At 40.6% G+C, this 21,176-nt stretch overlaps 1 protein-coding gene across 1 annotated transcript in view; it reads left to right on the forward strand.

The window, feature by feature from the left end:
• GMDS (GDP-mannose 4,6-dehydratase) overlaps positions 1 to 21,176 on the forward strand; it is a 659,903-nt gene that overhangs the window by 539,922 nt on the left and 98,805 nt on the right. Inside the window, 1 exon segment of the mRNA XM_033115015.1 lies at positions 13,449 to 13,545. Within this exon segment, the coding sequence (XP_032970906.1) occupies positions 13,449 to 13,545 (97 nt within the window).

Consider the following 21,176-nt stretch of genomic DNA (forward strand, 5'->3'; position numbering starts at 1 on the left):
TAGTCCTTAGGTGGCCCCTTAGTAAAACCTCCACACATTTTACTTATCCTGTAAAGCAGGACAAACGCCATCTACAATCTTTGGGAATGGGCCCCCAGCTGAGTTAAATTAAAATAAAGCAGGTGGATAGAGCACAGTCAGCAATCCATGTAGAGATAGCATGGAAACACTGGGCTCATTTGGAAGCTAGCTGTGCATTTGAATTTCCTTTCACTGCCATTTTTACAGCTGGGAAGAGCAACCTCTTGTTTTTTCTTATTTGATCTCTTGAGCCACCCTCATTAGACAAGACCATACAAGGCTTTTACCGTTGACTTAATCATAACAATCCAGTTTCCTAAAGATAAAGCATAAGAAAAGACAATTTGAAAGTAGAGCCTCTCAGTTTAATAGTTTTTCTGTGATACTGATGAAAAGAAGAAGCAAGGGAAATATTGACCAATCAATAACTCTTACAGAAACATTTTTGGGAGGCTTCCCCATAAAAATGACAGTGTCCTTGTAAGAGGGCACCCAAGCCCTTGCCCATGAGGCCTTCAGACGTCGTTCAGCCCCTTGAACTCCTTTCCCCACACGGAAACTACTGCTTGTCCTACCTGCCTGACTCCTGGTGTGGGGATTCATGTACTGACATTTCCAAGGGCCCATCACTGGGGAAGCGCAGAAGAAAGGTAGCTGTTACTCTAACAGGTGACATGAACAGCCTTCTACATGAACAGTGTATGATGGATTTAAATTTTACTTTTTTGTTGTTGATTATTTATTAACTACAATGGAAGAGCTGGAAAGCCCTCACTTCGTGACAATTATCATCATTAGTATAAATAAAATGGAGAAAGATTGAGCATGGATGGAGAAGAAGGGTTTCCATTTCAGTAGCAATCTGAAAGACCTGGGCACAACTTTAGCTCTCATACAGACACAGTACAACCTTTAGTCATCTTTTAGAAATTAGAGTAGGTTTTGGGATTAAAACAGTGGTCCCTGAACCTAAAAATTATGACCTGTCCTCCTTGCTTCGTTCTACTAGCAGGTCACCCCTCACTCCTTTCTGGAAACAGACCTCCTGCCTTCTCAGGAGACTATCAGTTACCCCTGCGCCTCTTCTTCAGCCCTCCTTCACGGCTCTTTCCCATCAACATCTTGACATTTGCAGATCCAACCATCTTCTGTTTAATGTCCCCCCCACACACAAACACTCCTTCCCTCCAGGCTCTGCCCTTCCTCTCATTTCCCTGCCCTGCCAGACAGTACCAAAGAGTTACCTCTCCTCACCCTCCCCCTTGCCTTACTTCCTGCCCTCTTCACCTCACACTAGTCTACCCCATCGGCTCCCTCACAGGGGCTCTTTCTAACATCCCCAGGGACCTACACGGCACTAAACTCGATGGGCCTGCTTCCAGTCTCTAGTCCTCTGTAACATGTCCCCAGCATCGGCAATGCTAATATCCCCTCCCTGCCTTGCACACACACCTCTTCCCTCATTTTCTGAGGTCCAGCCATTTGCAGTTTGCCTGCTGCTTCCCAGACATGTCCACCTCAGGTTTTGCAGACTTGATCTGCCCGCTCTGTGGGTGGCTTCCTCTGAAGGATATGGCAGCCGGAGTGTCAGTGGCTCCAAAAAACATAATCTCTTCTGTTGTCCAGAAGACAGAGTGGGAGGAGGAGATCTAGGGGGATCTAATGGGTTTTTAGGGGAGATGGGCAGAGCAGAAACCCTAGGGCAGAGCTCTGGCTGGGTCAGGGTGGAACCCTGGCAGGTACTAAAGAGAGAGCCACTGGGGTGGGCCTTGGTTGGTCAGTGTATGGTTTATAAAGCTCGTTTTTGTCATGATTTTATTTCCTTCAGTATTGCGTTGTTTGTTTTTTCCCTAGTTACTCCAGCTCCTAATTTAAACTCCAATCATTCCACAGGAATTGTCAGAAACCCCAGCAATTTCCCACCCCCCACTATCCCCACCCCCTCCATTTCACAGTTAGTTCTGTCTGCTCTTTGGGACAGTCTGCAGGACCTTTGGGTCTCAATATACATGCGCTTCTGCTCTGGTAAATTGTATTGATTTACCTCAAGATTAAGTATTTGTTCTGCTCTATGTCTCTCTTCTCTCTCTGGAAATACCATTGTACTGTCTTATACTATTTTAGCTGATTATTTTGTCATTTACCCCCGAGTTTCTAAATAACGTATTTTTATTGCTGCCTCTTGATTTTTTTTCCCTTCTAGACATTATCTCTTGTCCTCCTTTTATTCAAAACAAGTGTTTTGTTCTCTTTTCCTTCCCTTGCCCCATCCTTCCATTCTCTTAATATGCTATTATTATATTTTAATTTTAAGTTAGCTTCATATTTAGTGTTACATTATCATGACTGATCAATGCTATTCACATCAGTAAACCACAATTACTTTTTCTTTTCTATACAATTGTCATTTGTTTACCATGAAGCTAATAATTACTGTCTTTGTCCATTTGCCTTATTTTCTATATATTTATCACTAACTACCCCAAACTTTGCCCCAGCTATCTAAATCGGCTTTGAATCAGCGCATTGGTTATTCTATCAGCCATGTCATCCTATAGCAGGCCCTCTAGAACCTTCTGACCTGATCCTATCTGGACTGGTGGAGGGTTGGCATTCCGTGATCTACCTTCCTGTTCATCTGAAGGGTTCTCTTAGCCGCTCTCCTGGTTTGGATCCCCTGTTTCCTGGCATTTTTTTAAAACACTCCTTGGTTTGGTAAAGCAAATCTCAATTCATTTCCTGAGAATGGTACATGGAAAGTAAATATTTTTTGACAAAGTACAGTAAATCCTCACTTAATGTCATCCATGGGGTCTTGGAAACTACGACTTTAAGTGAAACAACGTATAACAAAACCAATTGACCACAGGCTAATTGATATAAACAAGAGTTAACTTCCCACAGCATATTTCTGGTCACAAAAACATCACCAAACTTCTACGTAAAGACCCAAAACACTTCTAATATGAAGCACTGAAATAACTGTCAGCTATACATACATTTAAGAAAGGTTACTAAAAACAAGTAATATCATTCTTTTCCATCCCACTTATTCCAGTGCAGGACCCCGGTTGGCCAGAGCCCATCCCTGCAGCTCAGGATGCAGGCCCCACCCTGGACAGAACACCTTCCATCGCAGGGCCACTCACTCACACACACCCACACTCGCTCAGTGTAGACATGTGCACATCTTTGGGACGTGGGAGGAAACCAGTATACCCAGAGAAAATCCTCGCAGACATGGGGAGACTGTGCAAACCCAAACCGAAAGCAGCGCCAGCCAAGAATCAATTGTTTTTTTTCTCATCAACATTATGACAAAACAACATTATTTGAGGACCTACTGTATATCTGAAAATATCTTTATTCTATCTTCAAAATTAATAAGATAGCTGATATATACATTTCTAGTTTGGAAATAATTTTTCTTCAGAATTTTGAAGGCATTGCTCCATTGCCTTTTAATTTGCAGTACTGCTGTGGGACATTCAGAACCACTCTGACTCCGAGTCCCTGTGTGTTCTCTCGGGAAGTCGTCAGACCTTCTCTTTGTCCCAGTATTCGGAAATTTCATGTGACGTGGGTCTAGTCCCATCCATTATTTGGAGCACTCTTTTGGGCTCTTTCTGTCTGGAAATGTGTCTTCTTTTGCTCTGATCAATTTCTTGATTTATTTTAAGATAATTATTTGCTCTGTTCCATTTTTTCTGTGCTCTCTGGAAATCCTATTATACTGACCTCTTGAGGCCATCTTCTGCTTTTTTTTAATCCTCCTGTTTTTTTGTGCGTTCTTTTTGTTTTGTTTTTTAATTATTTATCATTATTAGTTTCAGGTGTACAAAACAATGTAATAGACATTTATACCTCTCACAAAGTGATAATCCCCCTCACCCAATCTACTGCCCCTCTGGCATCGCACATAATCATTATATTTCCACTGTCTCTAATTCCTTATGCTGTACTCCACTATATATATATATATATACACACACATATGTGTGTGTGTGTGTGTGTGTATGTGTGTATAAAATTATAGTTGACATTCATTATTATTCAGCTTCAGGTGGGCAGCGCAGTGATCAGGCATCTACACCGTCCCTGAGGTGGTCTTCCTAATAAGACAAGTGTCCATCGGATACCCTACAAAATCTTTACAACATTATTGATTATATTCCCCAAACTGTCTTTCATATCCCCATGGCAATCTTGTGGTTACCGATTTTATTTTCTAATCCCCTCACCTTCTCTCTCATCCCCACCCCGCCTCCCATCTAGCAACCCTCAGTTTCTCCTCTATATCTCTGAGACTGTTTCTGATTAGTTTACTCATTTATTCTGTTTTTTAGATTCCACATATAAGTGAGATCATATGGTATTTGTCTTTCTCTGTCTGACTTATTTCACTTAGCATAATGTTTTCTAGGTCCATCTATACCATTGCAAATGGTAAGATTTCATTCTTTATCCTTCTGGTTTTTCATATCTAATCTTTTTGCTCTACTTTCTGGGAGACTTTTTCAACTTTATTTTCAAAATCTTCTCTTGAATTTTTAATTTCTGAATTGTTTTCAATTTCTAAACTCTTTTTTAATTATTCGTTGTTATATAGTGTCTTGTTTTTGTTTCTTTGATATCTTTCCTTGTGTCTCTGAAGATATTAATGGTGGAGCATATGACTTTATATTTTGTTTTGTTAATTATCTTCCCTGTTTGTTCTATTTCCTCCAAGTAACTGTTTTTTAATTTGTTTGTTGTGATTTCTGTGTTTCACATATGGTGTTTTCCGCACGTGTCTGTCTGGGAATCCTTGTTTTGTGCTCATGTTTAAAAGTAGGGCTTAAAAAGCTAATTGGGAGTTTCTGAGAACACAGTCAGAGCGTGTTGAATGTGTCATTGCAGGGTGACATGACAAGGGCCGTTTAATCAGAGAGACTCTGATGCCCAGAGAAGAGGCCCCAGTCTGCTCCCTAGAAAGAGATAAGTCTGATGGCCAGCACGCTGGGGCTGGCTGGGGTGTCTCAGCACTCAGCATTCACTTACTTTTTCCTTCTTTTCAGCATGGTGACTCCATTTTTCACTCGGCCCAGTGATCTTCAATCCTGGGACCTTCTTCTCCAGAAAGATTGAGGCAGTTGCCAAGTGCTGTAGAATCCCAGAGGGGATTAGGCATCAGACTTCTTCTCAAGGAGAACTGTAATCAGTCCACACATCCTGAGCATTTGTGGGCTCCTGCAAGTTATATTAGGTTCATTCTCAGCTTCCCCACTCTGGCTTAGGAATCTGTTTCCTAGGGCTCATGCTAAGTCCTTTAACATTCATCCATCTGCTTTCCAGCTTCCAGAATTTGGTTTCTCTTTCCTGTTCTTTCAGTCCTTGTGAGTTAGTTCCTTTTTTGAAAGGGGTCTTGGCAAGAAGCAAACGTGTGTACAAAACTACTGTTTTTGTCCAGAACCTAATAATTCTTCCGGGACTACTTTATGTCATTTACTAAATTTTAGCCTCAGACAACCTCCTAATGAAGTAGTATTTCTTAAAATAATCCCTGAGAGCTTTTGTGATATTCAGGTTGCTACAAGGAGTGCTTCGCCCCCTCCCCTACTTTATCTGTGTCACTTAAACTTAACTTACACAGTTGACTTTGCTTTTGTTGTTCCTTAAAGGGATTCCTAGCTGAGATTTTAATAGCACCTCATCTTGCTTTATTGTGCTTCATTCTGTTATTCTTCGATGCTTTCTATTGCTTTGTAATGCTTATTAGGAGCCAACAATTTATTTTAAAAATTGAGTTATACAGGATCGCAGTTCAGTGAGCTGTTGATCTAAAAATAGTGGGTAGCAATTCCTGTTAATTAGCTAAATCCTCTACTCTCTGTGAAGGTGCTGTCATTTCATGATCACAGCATCTCTGCTTTGAGTAATAACATTACTTGTTAAGACAAGTTAGCTGTTACCTTTTACTTGTTAATACAAGTGTTTCATGTATTGTTGTAACTGAATGTTTTTGGCCCTTGGCCGAAACTTTTGTTTACTGCCCTCATGTAGACCTAGTGCAAATTAGAAAGTGGTTTTTGCCAACTCAGTTCTGCTTTGAGCCATTTCCTGGTTACGGTTGATTATTCAGTGCAGCTATATCAATCGTAGGGGCAATGTCATGCCATTAGAGATGGTTTGGACAGTAAACAGCATTTGCAAAATAGCAGCCTAGCAGACAATATTCAGACAGATGCAATCTTTTCCCATTTCAGCTACTGTACAAATGCCAAATGTTAGTATATGACTGCAGAGCAATCAAACAGAATCAATAGTAGACAGGAAAATTACAGCTGATCCAGCAATGCAACCTATTGGTGTGAACAGAAATTAAATGCTTGCCTTTAATTGAGGGTGAGGATATACAATTAACTCATCCCCTAAAGCAAGGAGCGGCAACCTATGACCTACAGACCAAAGCCCACCTGAGGCCTGTTTTTACCCATCCTCTAAGGAGATTTTCACCATTCTACAACAATATGAAACTGTACCACTGGCATTTTCCAAGACTTTCATATTAATTGACTCAAAAAGGAATGTTTGATAATTTCCTTGTTTGGTTTAATTTCTTACACCAAACAACAACGTTCTACAACAACAACAACAAAGATGATGTTGACGAAGAAGAGAAAGAGGAGGAGGAAGAAAAGAAAGCAGAAGGAGAAGGGGGAAAATGTAGCAGAGGCTGTATGTCATCTGTAAAGCCTAAAATATGTACTTTCTAGCTTTTTACAGAAACAGTTTGCCAGGCCCTAGTCTAGCCACCACTGGCTTAGTCTCATTCCTTTCCTGTCCTACATGCTCCTTCCCCAGTCAGGGAAAGTTCTCCAAGTGTTCCTCAAGGCTTTAGCAACTTAAACATGTATGTGTGTTTGTGTGTGGTTTCAAAAAAAGTTTAATGATATAGATTCTATATATGGAAACATCATTTCTCAAGTTTGTGACGTCTAAACAGATTTACCAATATAAAGGGCAGTGTCATATGTATGTGTGTACATAAGTCAGCATGACCCGTCATAGATTACATACCCAGCTACAACTGGAAAAAAACACCAAAATTATGAATAGTACTTTTGTAAACCCTTTGGCTTAGTTGGAGATACTGTCAGAAAGGTATATATATGTTGAACTTGTTTCTCTTTGAGAGTATAAAATGTGAACAAAAATAAAATTAAAACATGCTTTTACCATACAAATATCTTTTTGTTTACTGAAAGCCTAATCAAAGAAAGGTTTCACTTAAATAATTAACTTTAGAATTAGGTAATTTTTTTAAATTAAAGCTTTACCAATTATTCTCCCTTACTATGGATATTAGCCAAAATTTGATTGTTATAAATAAAAGATGTACAGAGTTCAGCATCACTTTAGGTTTTCTCATTATACACAATTTTTATAGTCTGCATACCCTAGAACATCCTCAAACCATTTATAGATGAATTTTCCAAAAACTTAGCTCTGATCCTGCCAAATCAGTCTAATTGACAGTAAGAAATTAAACCAAACAAGGAAATTATCAAACATTCCTTTTTGAGTCAATTAATATGAAAGTCTTGGAAAATGCCAGTGGTACAGTTTCATATTGTTCAACAAATTATTCTATAATGTAATATGATTCTCTCTGTTGTGGGATGTTTTTCATATTTGCCTTGAGTCCACCGGCAAATTTAGCATACTTATAAATTGATTATTCCTCCAATGATGAAATATTATCCCTATGTTATCAAAAAGTGAATTGAGAATGAAACATTCAGATCATTGCTTAAAATAAAGCTTGTGAGATCAGTTTATGTCTCTAATACCCAACCTATGTCCAAAATATAACCATGATCAACATTTAATGTTCATCTTCAATAGCACTTGTAAATCACATAGTTGAGTAACTAATTTAATGGTCTATTCTTCCCTTTAATCCCCACTGTGACTCAGATCCAGGAGCACATCGAATTATCCTGTTGTCATAGGATTCATCTCCAGCTGATAAAGCAAACCAGTTCTGAGGATAAACATTGAAGTCAAACGTTACTTTCTAATTTCTTTTCTTCCTTGGCCCAAAAGGTTCATTTCTAAAAATAATTCAAATTATATAGTATTTTCTGTTGTTTGGACATTGGATTGTAGAAATCCAGAGGTCAACATTAAGCCAGTGGCTTTATTTCTTTATAAAATGAGAACATAAAATGGAATTCCAGCAAAAAGCTGACCTTGAAGCTCCTGAGCCTAGCCTGTGTGGTGCATGAGGTGGACTTCAGGGGGCCATTATTGGGATCCTTAATTGTTGTCAATTATAGATGTTTAAGGAAGCAAAACTTGAGTCCAAATAACAATAAAATAGCTAATTTCCAGTCAAGATGGCAGGGTAGGTAAACACTGTGCTTGCCTCCTCTCTCAACCACATCAAAATTATAACTAAACTACAGAACAACCATCATTGAAAATCACCTGAAGTCTAGCTGAACAGAAGTCTTACAACTAAAGAAATACAGAAGAAGCCATCACGAGACTGATAGGAGGTGTAGAGATGTGGAAAAGGCTGTCCCCACACCCACATATGACTGTAAAAATCTGGAGGGATATCTCAGCTGCAGAGACCCCCATGAAGAGTAAGGGATCCCACACCAGATTCCTTCCCCAGCTCAGGGTTCCAATGCCAGGGAGAGAAATCCCCATAACTTCTGGTTTTGAAAATCAACAGAGATTGGCACTGAGTGAGAGACAAGGGCAATTGCTGTCCCAGATGCTTCTCTTAAAGGGCTCACACATGGACTTACTCGATGATGGACTTACTCTCTCTGAACTGGGGCAGCACCTCAACAGGTGGCAGGGAGGGCCAGCCCGGTGGCTCAGGAGGTTAGAGCTCCATGCTCCTAACTCCCAAGGCTGCTGGTTCGATTCCCACATGGGCCAGTGGGCTCTCAACCACAAGGTTGCCAGTTCAATTCCTCGAGTTCCGCAAGGGATGGTGGGCTGCGCCCCCTGCAACTAGCAACGGCAACTGGAGCTGAGCTGCGCCCTCCACAATTAAGACTGAAAGGACAACAACTTGACTTGGAAAAAAGTCCTGGAAGTACACATTGTTCCCCAATAAAGTCCTGTTCCCCTTCCCCAATAAAATCTTTAAAAAAAAAAAAAGGTGGCAGGGACATACAGGGAGGAATTCAATTGTCTGGCTTTAAAGCAAGGACTGGAGAGGCAGCTTTATTCCAGACAGAAGTGCTGGTGGGGGCCGTAGTTTCTTTGCTGAGCCTTCTCTCCACCCAGTAGGCAGACACAGGCAGCCTCTAAATCTGAGTTTCCATCAACCTGGCTAACACTGTTCACCCCACCCTGGTGATTCCCTAAGACCCCGCCCCACCCAAATTTCAGGCCCACCCAAGCTGCTTCCCGTGGCTTTTCTGTACAAACAGCCTGTCTTGGCTCATGCTGCGGACTTTCCTAAAATCTCTCCAAGGTTCACAAAACGCAAAGAAGCTGGATCTGGCCTCAATGTGCCCCATCCTTCTTGCTAAGCAGCCCCAAGCCTGGCAATGGTGGCAGTCGGCCTCAGTTCCCAGCTTAGCGCCTCCCAGGCACCTCCATGCCAAGCATGGGTGGCATCTATATGTGGATTTCTTTGTGGCTTGCTCCAGGTGGCTCTGGGCAGGGCTCAAGCAGAGGATGAACTTGGTCTGTAGCAGGGCCCCTCTCAGGAGGGCCGGCGCACTTGGCAACCTGCTTTGGACCCTCAACAGCCTCCATAGATGACACACCCAAAGGGCAGACTGGACAGGCACCAGAGCCCTGCTAAAGCAAATCTGCTCCATAGGATCAGCCCCTGCACAACAGTCGTCATGGCCAGTCCTCAGAACCAATCAGCCTGAAGGTCAATCCCTTCCACTGATGTGCAAACAGCAATTAAAGCTCAACTACAGCAGGAGAGCACACACAACCCACATAAGGGACACACCTGCAGCACCCAGCTCTGGTGACAAGGGACACTGCACCACCGGGCCCCACAGGACACCTACTACATAAGGCCACTCTACTAAGACCAGAAAACATAGCAGCTCTACCTAATACATAGAAACAAACACATGGAGGCAGCCAAAATGGGGAGACAAAGAAATATGTCCCAAATGAAAGAACAGAACAAAGCTTAAGAAAAAGAACTAAACGAAATGGAAGCAATCTGCCAGATGCAGAGTTCCAAACTCTGGTTATAAGGATGTTCAGTGATCTCATTGAAACTTCAACAAAGAGATAGGAAACATAAAAATGGAGATTAAAAAAACATAAAAAAGAACCAGTCAGAAATAAAGACTACAATAACTGAAATAAAGAATACATTAGAGGGAATCAGCAGTATATTAGATGAAGCAGAGGTTCGAATCAGCAATTTAGAAGATAAGGTAGCAGAAAACACCAATAGAACAGCAAAAAGAAAAGAAAAATCCAAAAAACACTGGGTAGTTTAAGGGATTTCTGGGATAACATCAGGCATACCAACATTTGCATCATGGGAGTACCGGAAGTAGAAGAAAGAAAGCAAGAAATTGAAAACCTATTTGAAGAAATAATGACTGAAAACTTCCCTAACTTGTTGAAGTAAATAGACATACAAGCCCAGGAAACACAGAGTCCCAAACAAGATGAACCCAAAGACGCTGACACCAAGACACATCATAATTAATATGTCAAAGGTTAAAGACAAAAAGATAATCTTAAAAGCAGCAAGAGAAAAGCAGTTAGTTACCTGCAAGGGGACTCCCATAAGACTGTCATCTGATTTCTCAACAGAAACTTTTCAGGCCAGAAGGGATTGGCACAAAATAGACAAAGTGATGAAGAGCAGGGAACTACAACCAAGATTACTCTACCCAGCAAGGCTATCGTTTAAAACTGAAGGAGCGGTAAAGAGCTTCCTAGACAAGAAATGCTAATGGAGTTCCTCACCACCAAACCAGTATTACAGGAATGTTAAAGGGACTTCTTGAAAGAGAAAGAGGAGGAGGAGGAGGAGGAGGAGGAGGAGGAGGAGGAGGAGGAGAAGGAGAAAAGGGAGGAGAAGGAGGAGAAGAAAGATTAAAAAAATATGAATTATAAAATGGCACTAATTACATATGAGGTCCAACAATTAAGTTTGCAAACTCATCGTAAAAAAAAAAATGCTACGTAACTCATTGCTGAATGTCACTACAGTCATCTTCAAAGTACTCCCCTTAGGAAACTATGGACCAACACCAGTGCCTAGTGCACCCTTCAAAGCAGTTTTGGCACTCTTTTTCTGCAATGGCCATCAGAGCTGTCATCGTATTACTCTTGATGTCCTGAATGTCATCAAAATGTCTTCCTTTCAATATTTCTTTTATCTTTGGGTAAAGAAAGAAGTCATTGGGGGCCAGATCAGGTGAGTAGGGAGGGTGTTCCAATACTTTTAGCCAGTTATTTGTTTACTGGCTAAAAACTCCCTCACAGACAGTGCCATGTGAGTTGGTACATTGTTGTGATGCAGGAGCCAGGAATTGTTGGCGAAAAGTTCAGGTCATCTAACTTTTTCACACAGCCTTTTTAGCATTTCCAAATAGTAAACTTGGTTAACTGTTTGTCCAGTTGAAACAAATTCATAATTAATAATCCGTCTGATGTTAACAAAGGTTAGCAACATCGTTGCAACAAGATCTCGGACTTCATTGTCAGAACTCGGTATATATCAACAATTACTTTCAATGTAAATGGGTTAAATGCTTCAGTGAAAAGACATAGCATGACTGAATAGATAAGAAAACAAGACCCTTACATATGCTGCCTACATGAGACTCATTTCAGATTGAAAGATACACACAGACTGAAATTAAAGGGATATAAAAAGATATTTCATGAAAATGGAAACAAAAAGAAAAAAAAATCTGAGGTAGCAATACTTATACCAGACAAAATAGACTTTAAATCAAAGGCTATAACGAGACAAAAAAGGATCTAGTAATCCCACCTCTGGATATTTATCCAAAGAAACCCAAAACACTACTTTTGTTTTGGGTTTCTTTGGATAAATATCCAGAGGTGGGATATTTATGCTTCATCCATATGTTTACATATGGATGTAAACTACATATGTAAACATATGGATGCAGCATTGTGTACAATGGTAAACATATGGATGCATGTGTTTACAATACCCAACCATTGTTTACAATAGCCAAGATATAGAGGCAACCTGCGTATGCATCAATGAATGAATGGATAAAAAAGATGTGGTACATATATATATATACAATGAAACATTACTCAGCCATGAAAAGAATGAAGTATTGCCATCTGCAACAACATGGATGTATCTAAAGGGTATTGTGCTGAGTGGAGTAAGTCAGGCAGAGAAAGATAAATGCCATGTGATTTCACTTATATGGGGAATCTAAAGAACAAAATAAACAAAACAAACTCATAGATAGAGAGAACATTTGGGGGTTGCCAGATGGGAGAGGGGTTGAGGGGATAGGTGAAGAAAAGTGAAGGGGTTAAGAAGTACAAATTGGTTGTTACAAAGTAGTCATGGGGAAGTAATGTACAGCATAGGGAATATAGTTGATAATATTGAAACAACTATGCATGGTGCCAGGTGGGTACTAGACTGATCGGGGGAAGAGGGTAATCACTTTGTAAATCATATAAATGTCTACCCACTGTGCTGTACACCTGAAACTAATATAATATTGTATGTCAACTGTAATTGAAAAATTAAAAAAAATATATTTTAAAAAATAATGATAACATTGTAGCTGAACCAAAGGAAGTAGAGAGATGCTAATATACCTTCTCTTTGCAGGAAGTAAACCAATTAATTGTTCACTTTTTGGAGATTTAATCATCTGAGATTTATTAATGAGGCCCACTGCTGACTTGGTAGAGTAAGGAAATTTATATGTAATACAGCAATGAAATAGATGATTAATTAGGGTATGAAAGTACTCAAACTGAAATGCATTGAATTAATAACAACTATCCCTACAAAAATTTTAAAATATAAGGAAAGGAGATTCAGAAGAAATTAATTAATTCATAATAATTAACTTTACCAAGAATAGTCTAAAGTGCAAAATTTAAAATTCCTGAAAGTTGCCCAATTACTTATTCTCAATAATCTGTTGATTCCTGAAGTCTCATTTCTGAATCCATCATGATTTTCTTAGAAAGAAAAGAAAAAACGAAAAACAAAAAATACCCCTGCTCTTTCCAAACGATCTGGAAAGGCTTTGAACGTCACTGTTTCCCTAATAACAGTTCAACTTCAGCCTGTGTTCCTGCAGTTAATGAGCTTCCACGCTCCTGCAGGGAAAAGGCTGAGCCATCCTGAGGGACTACAGCTTGGCCAAATGCTCTCAAGCAATTAAAGGCTGATTAAGTGTTTATCTTCTTTACAGGTGGGAAGGAAAGAATGAAAACGAAGTGGGCAGATGTAAAGAGACCGGCAAAGTTCACGTGACTGTGGATCTCAAATACTACAGACCAACTGAAGTGGTAAGGAGTCCTGGCCACCCAGCATATGGCTGCATTTGGCCAGCTGGCTGGGAAAATACTGTCACTGAATGCCCAAAGCCAACCTTCAGAGCTTTCCACTGGGCTCGCTGGCATCCTTCAGCGGGCACTTCCCAAACCAGAGTACAGTGCGTTGAATTTGAGATGTTATTCTCACCACAAAATCGATTGCTTTAAAAAGGAAAACAAGGGTAAAATACACCCAAGGAAATAGTTGGTTTCAGAAATGGAGACTCAAATCAATGAGCCTCAATGTGTTAGTCTTCTGCTTTGACTGCTGGGCCCCAATACCTACAGGGTATCTTTGACTTACAAGGCCCTCCACAACCTGCAGGATCTCGAGATCTGGAGTGTTTACCTACGTCTCCAGTGCACACACACTCACACAAACATGCACTCACATGCACGCACACACACATACTCACACGCATACACAAACGTAAGTCATAAATGGTCTCCTTACACATTTGTTAACACTCAGCTCAAGTGAATCCTTTCCTGGACAAAATACCACTAGCACTGAAATTTCTACTCCTTCCTTTGTATCTCCATTATACACTGTAGATAATTATAACACCTATTATAATTTATTATACTCGTTTGTTTACATGTCTTTCTCCTTTTACCAAACCGTGAACTCTTCTAGGATAAGGAGCTTTTTTTTAATATCTTCGAATATAACAAAGTAGGTGCTTAATGAATATTGATTAATAGGTAGATGGATGGATAAATGAATGGATTTATAAATACAGAGGTTCCTGTGTTAAGAAATGACCTATAGATTGTTAGGACATAACATCTGCCTTTCCTAAATTTATACAACCTTTCAGCTTGGTGGTGTCACTTTAATGTGGTCCACGTTCACTCTGGTGACAAAACTCACCAGGTTATATACCTAAACATAACAGAAAGCAGACTCTTCCGAGACAAATGTTCAAATATGATGGCTACCTAATGAAATGTACATTAACTGTGAATATAGAATCCTTTGAACCTGTTTTACCTGTGTTTTGAACCAAATTCCCATGTGTTGTACAAGCTTTCAGAGATTAGGAAAACCCCAGCGAAGAGGGATTGAAAGTGCATATGTCATCAGTAACCACCCTTTAAAATGTCTTGTTTCAAACAAAGAAAAACTTCATTTCATGCACTCTTACACACAGGAGGAAATAAAAAGGAAAGGAAATAAGCAGTGTTTAGAGACAGGCTGCAGTGTCTCGGCACTGCCCTGGCACAGGGCGTGGCTGGGTCTGGGACACACAGGGAACAATGGCTCCCTGTGCTAATGGCTCGTGGGTGTGCCAAGGAGAGGATGTGCTGTGTCTCTGGGGGAGGAAGATACGGCACAGTCTTGCTGACACAGCAACAAGGCCTGTCTGTGGAGCCCCCAGCCAGGCTGCATTTGTTTCCCTGTCCTCGAGGTGCCGCAGCGTGTCACTTTGCTGGAATGTCACACAGATCACATAAAGAGGCAAATTTGTTTCTGTGCTAACAAAAATTGTGATCTCAGAGTGGAAAATTTACTGAGCCAACAGAAACCTCAATCCTTATAACAATTTAAACACGGTTCTTTCTCTTTCTGGAGACCGAATAGTTTCTAAAGCTAGGAAGTCATTAAGAATGGCTTGTCTGTCATTCTCACTTAGGCAAGGTGTGGGATTGATAAGAGCACAGAACAAAAGGATTTGCTGAACAGGAAAAGGACCCTTGGACTAACAGACAGTTCTTGAAGTCGCTCCCTATCAGCCCTTTTCCTGTCCTGATACTGCATCCCTCGTCATTTCTTTAGTTCATTCAAATGTCATTATCATACCTGTTCTGCAACCCCATCTGCGCTAAAGTTGTTTGAACATAAGAGTGGTGTCTTATTTCATAATCTTGCTTTATTTGTTCACTGATCTAGCTCTCACCCCAGAATCCTTTTACTGCTTGATTTTGGATGTTTAACTGCATTTCATCTTTCTAAGCCTCTAGGCTGCATTAATTTTGCTCACTCCACTTCAACTGGATTTTATGTTGGGCAAGATTTTCTTGTACAGTGAGACTAAACTTTTAACCTCATTCCTTAGAACAAGGAGTTTTCCCCAAACTTGGATCAGCTTGACAGCCTTATATTGAATTGCCTCAGGGGTAGTAGCATTCATCTAGTTGAAAGGTGACCAGTACTGAACACTGACTTGTAAACGAGCTTTCACTTCGGTGTGGGCCATGATAGCCAACACACCCAGAGAGTCCCCAAAACCACCAAGCTTCTCTGAGGTTTATCAGCACTTAATATAGGGGAGACATGGAATTCTCCCTGGTCTAAACTGTGTCCTTGCCCACTCCGTGTCTAAGTTCATCCAGCATGCCAGAGGCTTCTCTCCATTCTTCTCTCCGCTCAGATTTTGTAAAAGCTTGCTATCCTGATGAGCTTTTATCATGTGTATTTCCCAAGATCTTCAGCACACAGAGCACTCCAAAGCCAGAGCTTACATTAGACCTTCTGAGAGTCAGATGGTTCCCTAATGCCTGATGGCAAAAAACATAAAGAAAATTTGAAAATAAAAAAGTGATAAGGACATACCAAGTCTCAGAACACCAGTATCCTAAAGCAGGATGAAAGGGACATGGAGATTTGTGTCTTTTTTTGAATAAGATTCAGACAAGCCTTCAGAAAGGCTCTTTGCTCCACATAGGCCAGCTCTAACCCAAAAGAGGCCACCATGGGTCCACACAAAGCATACTGCCACATGTGCCAAGAATCATTGTCCCCATTGCCATGCAAAACCTTAACTGTTTCTGTATCAACATGAAGAGTCTTGAAAGTTTTTGTTCTGAATTACGGACCCCAGCACCCAGTTAGAACTGAATGAAGTCACAGTTTTTGCTTCTCTACCTATAAACCTAGGGGCTTCCTTTGAACATTTAGGAGTTTTGCTACTGTGGAGAGTTTGATCCTGAACATTAGACTTTGAATTTCCCATTGCCCCTGAATTCCAGTATTTTGTGATGGTGCTATTAACACTTGAATTCTCTGCCTCTGAAAACTCCTGTTTTGCGTGTAGTTTTCTGTATGTGCATGTGTTTACACACAGATTCATTGCATTGTGCATTCATTCATAGAGAAGTAGGGTTGTGCTTATGTATGGGCCCCAGGGCCAGACTGTCTGAATTGTCAAGTACTAGCTGTGTGACCTTGGGTAAGTTACTTCTCAGTGCCTCTGTTTCCTCCTCTCTAAAAATGGGATTGATGATAGAACTTCTTTCAAAGAATTGTTGAAGAATAATAGTCAAGTATACAACATGCTTATAAGAACAGTATCTGGCACACAGTAAAAAACCCAGTAGTGATGCTGTGATTGATATTTAGTATGCATTCAGATATTTACCAAACACTCTGTTAGACCCTGGGAATACCCTTGTATGCACAAGACAGACACATCCCCTGCCTTTGTGGAGACTGTAGATATAGAGGTCTAGATCTATACTTAGGTCTAGTAAGTTTTGAAAAGTAGAATGACATCGTTGGTGAACTGTGTAGTAGATTAACCAATAAAAAGTAGATAAGGTATAATCAAGACTACTAGCAAACAATATGTTCTTCATATGTTTTTATTCTTGTTTTATCTTAATTTCCCTCCTTTTTGATCCTCTTTCTTAAGATTAAATAGTTATTCAGTGGTATGGAAGTGTCATGTAAATGTAAGAAAATTGATACTGAACTATTACATATTTTAAAATAACCACAAAGGTGTCATCTTTTCGTTTGGGAATTTTTAACTTGGAAAATTTTAACCACACCAAATGGTCAAGCCACTTAAAACAAACACAAAAAAAAGTAAGATGTTTTTAGTGAAACAAACAAAAATCCTTTTTTTTTTTTTGTGCAGAGTATTTTAGGAAATGGCATGGGGGACACATTCATAGACCAAAAGTGAAATCATGTATTTTTCATAAAAAAGGACTTAAATTCTACCAGATAATGAGAACTAATTTTTTTCTTGCTATATTATTTGTCTTTAACATTCCTTTTTTTTTGCTTGTATTTCTACTGTCCTCAATTGTGATTGGTTTTTGTTTTATTTGCTTAGATACTTTATGTTTATTCCCATTCTTTATAGATATTAGAAAAAAATATGACTGCAAATCTAGAATTGAGAAAACGGTAACTTTAAAGGAGTCCAACAAGCTAGTTAAAACAACACCTTCCTTCAGTAAAAACATGTGGCCTAATTCTAATAAAAGTACCACATGCTTGTCGAGTTGTCCCCTTTGCAAACTTTTCCTAATATTTTTCTGTAAATGAGGTTAAGTTAAATGGCCCATAATTGCTTGCTCTATCCCGTAGCTCTAGAATAATGCTACGTAACACTTTCCAGACCTCAGGAATCTGATCTGTCATCAGAGGACTTGTATAAATACCAGTTAGAGCTTCCCTCAGTTCCATCTTTGTGTATTGGGGGTCTTGAAACTGTCCCCTTTTACTCCCTGTTCTCACCACCTTCTCACACTTCCCCTCCTGTAGCAAGAAATTAGATCCTCTCCACTCCATCCCTTCATCTTCTCCAGCTCTGACCTCCCCGTCCTGATCCTTCTGACCTCTACAGCTCAAATCCCCGCCTCCCCTGCCCCCCACTTTTCTTTGTTCCTTGTTTTGACTGGTGAGAGCTGGGGGAAAGAGGATTCAGAGAGAGCAAATTAAGGGCAAGTCCCTTTCTTCCTGCGTCCCTGGACCTGTAAAAGGAGAGGCTGGACTACTTGTTCTGTAAGGTCTCTTCCAACGTTCATATCCTATCATTCCTCCTTTTGTAACTGTCAGAGCACACCAGTGTGGAATACTGTCACTAATGCCTCATCAGAATGCTTCCTCTTCTGTAATTGTTCTCTGAAGTTTTTACTACTTATATTTTATAAATAGTTGATATCTCTAAATCACTGTTAATATATTTTGAGCCTCCCTCTTAGACTCTTCATACTCTTCATAATCTTTATATCCTTCCTTAATCACATTGGCCTTTCCTGCCCTTTTCCTTCCTTGGACTTAACCAAGAGAGCTTTAAGTTTCAATCTCTTTCGTTGATTCTCAAATATTCCACTGTATGTTTTCCATATTTCATGGGGTCCCATAGAAACCCCCAGGGGTATGTAACATTCCTCCCAAAGCCTGTGACCTCTCCTAACGTTGCTAGTCCCCTCAAGAACATTCCATCTCTACATCATGAAATAGCATTGTGTAGTGACTGTAATGCCCCCGACTTCCTCCTGATTTTCCTTGAAGGTCCTTATGATTAAATCCAGATTAGAATGATGTCATTAAAGATTCAAAAATCTTTATGAGGATACATAAGGGTATGCATTCTCTTACTTAAAAATATTTTTTGTATTGATCCTAAAACCTTTTTGGTATCCGTAATGTACCATGATTTCATTCCTTGCACCAGTAGGGAAATCTGTCCCTTTTTTCTAAAGAAGCTGTCCAGGTAGTGACTACCCTAGTTTATAATTGTAGTGTTGACCTCTTGACGTCTACAAAATAAATTCCAAAATTTTGGAAATTTGTTTTAGCCTCTGCAGCTACTTTTCTTAGGAATAGCAATTACTATTTGAGCTCAGCTTCTACCTAAACTAGCTCTTATGCAGGTCACTCAGAGTATAGAATTACGTACGGGAGGCCCATCCATCACTGAGGTGATCACCTGTTCCCTCCTCATTTTAATCTAGCCAATGAGACCTGTAGTCTGGAATTTTACAAATCCCTATTTGCTATTTGTTTTTTAAACAGCTTAACAATGCTCTTCTGTTCTATCAAGCCATGTTTACCTTCTACAAAAACTATAATTCAAAAATCTTTATGGGGGCCGGCCTGGTGGCTCAGGTGGTTAGAGCTCCGTGCTCCTAACTCCGAAGGCTGCCGGTTCAATTCCCACATGGGCCAGTGGGCTCTCAACCACAAGGTTGCCAGTTCAATTCCTCGAGTCCCGCAAGGGATGGTGGTCTCCGTCCCCTGCAACTAAGATTGAACACGGCACCTTGAGCTGAGCTGCCTCCCAATGGCTCAGTTGGTTGGAGCGCAGGCTCTCAACCACAAGGTTGCCAGTTAGACTCCCTCAAGGGATGGTGGGCTGCACCCCCTGCAACTAGCAACGACCACTGGACCTGGAGCTGAGCTGCGCCCTCCACAACTAAGACTGAAAGGACAACAACTTCTGCTTTATCTTCCCAATAAGGTTAATTATTCTTGTCCAGGCTTGATTTTTTTCCTAGCACGTTATTCACTTATGGACACCAAATATTCTGGCTCTACTAAAATTTAGTCTGTGTAGATCTACCTGGGCTCCTATCTGTCTGTATCTCACTCTGAGGCTCCCTGTTACCACACTCCCCACGCCCTGGGCTCTTGGCAAACTGGCTTCTTCATTCATTGTTACATCTACCAGCAAAGTGGACAGTCCATTTGACTGCTTTTGTTGGAAACCTCCAGGTGGAGACCCACAGTGATTGTCTTACTTCCTGATTTGGCAGCTCTGATCTGCATGCTTCACGGCTCGGCCTGCCAGTAAACCCTAGTTCCCTTCAGCTGCCGTTCAGAATGGGCGCTGTCCTTAATAGCAAAATCAGCTTGTGCGTAAATTTGCAAGTTGCCTGGATAAGTGATATGTGTACTTCTTCATGAAAACCTGGTGTAAGACTATCTAAGCTAAGAAATGGGCAAGTATCTAGGTACCAAAAGATTCTCTAATTTTTAGGATCATTATAGGAATCCTTTAAATAGTACTTTCATTGTGTACATTTAAAATATAATTTTTGTTTATCTCAGCTTCTCAGAAATATATCAGTATATGTAAGATAAAATACTCTTATATGGATTAGGTCTTAGAGATTCAATTCAGAAAGAATGTTTATTGGATTCCTACCATGGAAGGAAGTCCTAGTAGCCCTGTGAGAAGTATAAAGATGGATGAGATGAGGTCCTTGTTTGATAGTAACTCTCAGACAAATAAGGGGGAGCAGCTAGGAAAGCTACTGGGACAGTCACAGGCAGGTATAACAAGGAGCTACCTGAACCAAGGCAGTGGAGGGAGAAAAACTGTGACAGATACCAGGACACTGCAGAGATGGACACCAGGGGTTAGGGATCAGATTGGGTCGTGACAGGTGGAAGATAGGCAGGAACTGAGGGTGACTCTCTGAAGTGGAGGGCTGTGGGGAGATAGTGATGCCATACCCACATCCAAGATCTAAAGAGAGGACACCGTCTGCAGGGGGAGGTGCTGAGGTCTGTTACATTCCTGTGCCTTGGGGATATCCATGTAGCAATATCAAGCAGGAGGGAGCCGAGGCCTCCTGTAGAAGAAAGAGGCTGATGTGTAAGCTTTGAGAGTTGAAGACCTGAGATGAGCACCCCAAAAGAGAGCATTTGGGGTCAGGAGCAGGGAGAAGAGCAGAGCATGAACAGAGAGCTAGTCACTAAGCCAGGCAGGCAAGTGTGAATTCCAGGAGGTAAGACTCAGAAACACATTTTGAAAAATGGGGTTAAGAATTCAGAGTTCACAAATCAAGCATTTGTGTCCCAGAGCCTGGACCAGACTCAGGTGCCCCTGACCCTAGATAATTATTCCGTGCCTTCAATG

The sequence above is a fragment of the Rhinolophus ferrumequinum genome, chromosome 9, assembly GCF_004115265.2.
Source record: "Rhinolophus ferrumequinum isolate MPI-CBG mRhiFer1 chromosome 9, mRhiFer1_v1.p, whole genome shotgun sequence".
In the NCBI taxonomy this organism is placed as follows: Eukaryota; Metazoa; Chordata; class Mammalia; order Chiroptera; family Rhinolophidae; genus Rhinolophus; species Rhinolophus ferrumequinum.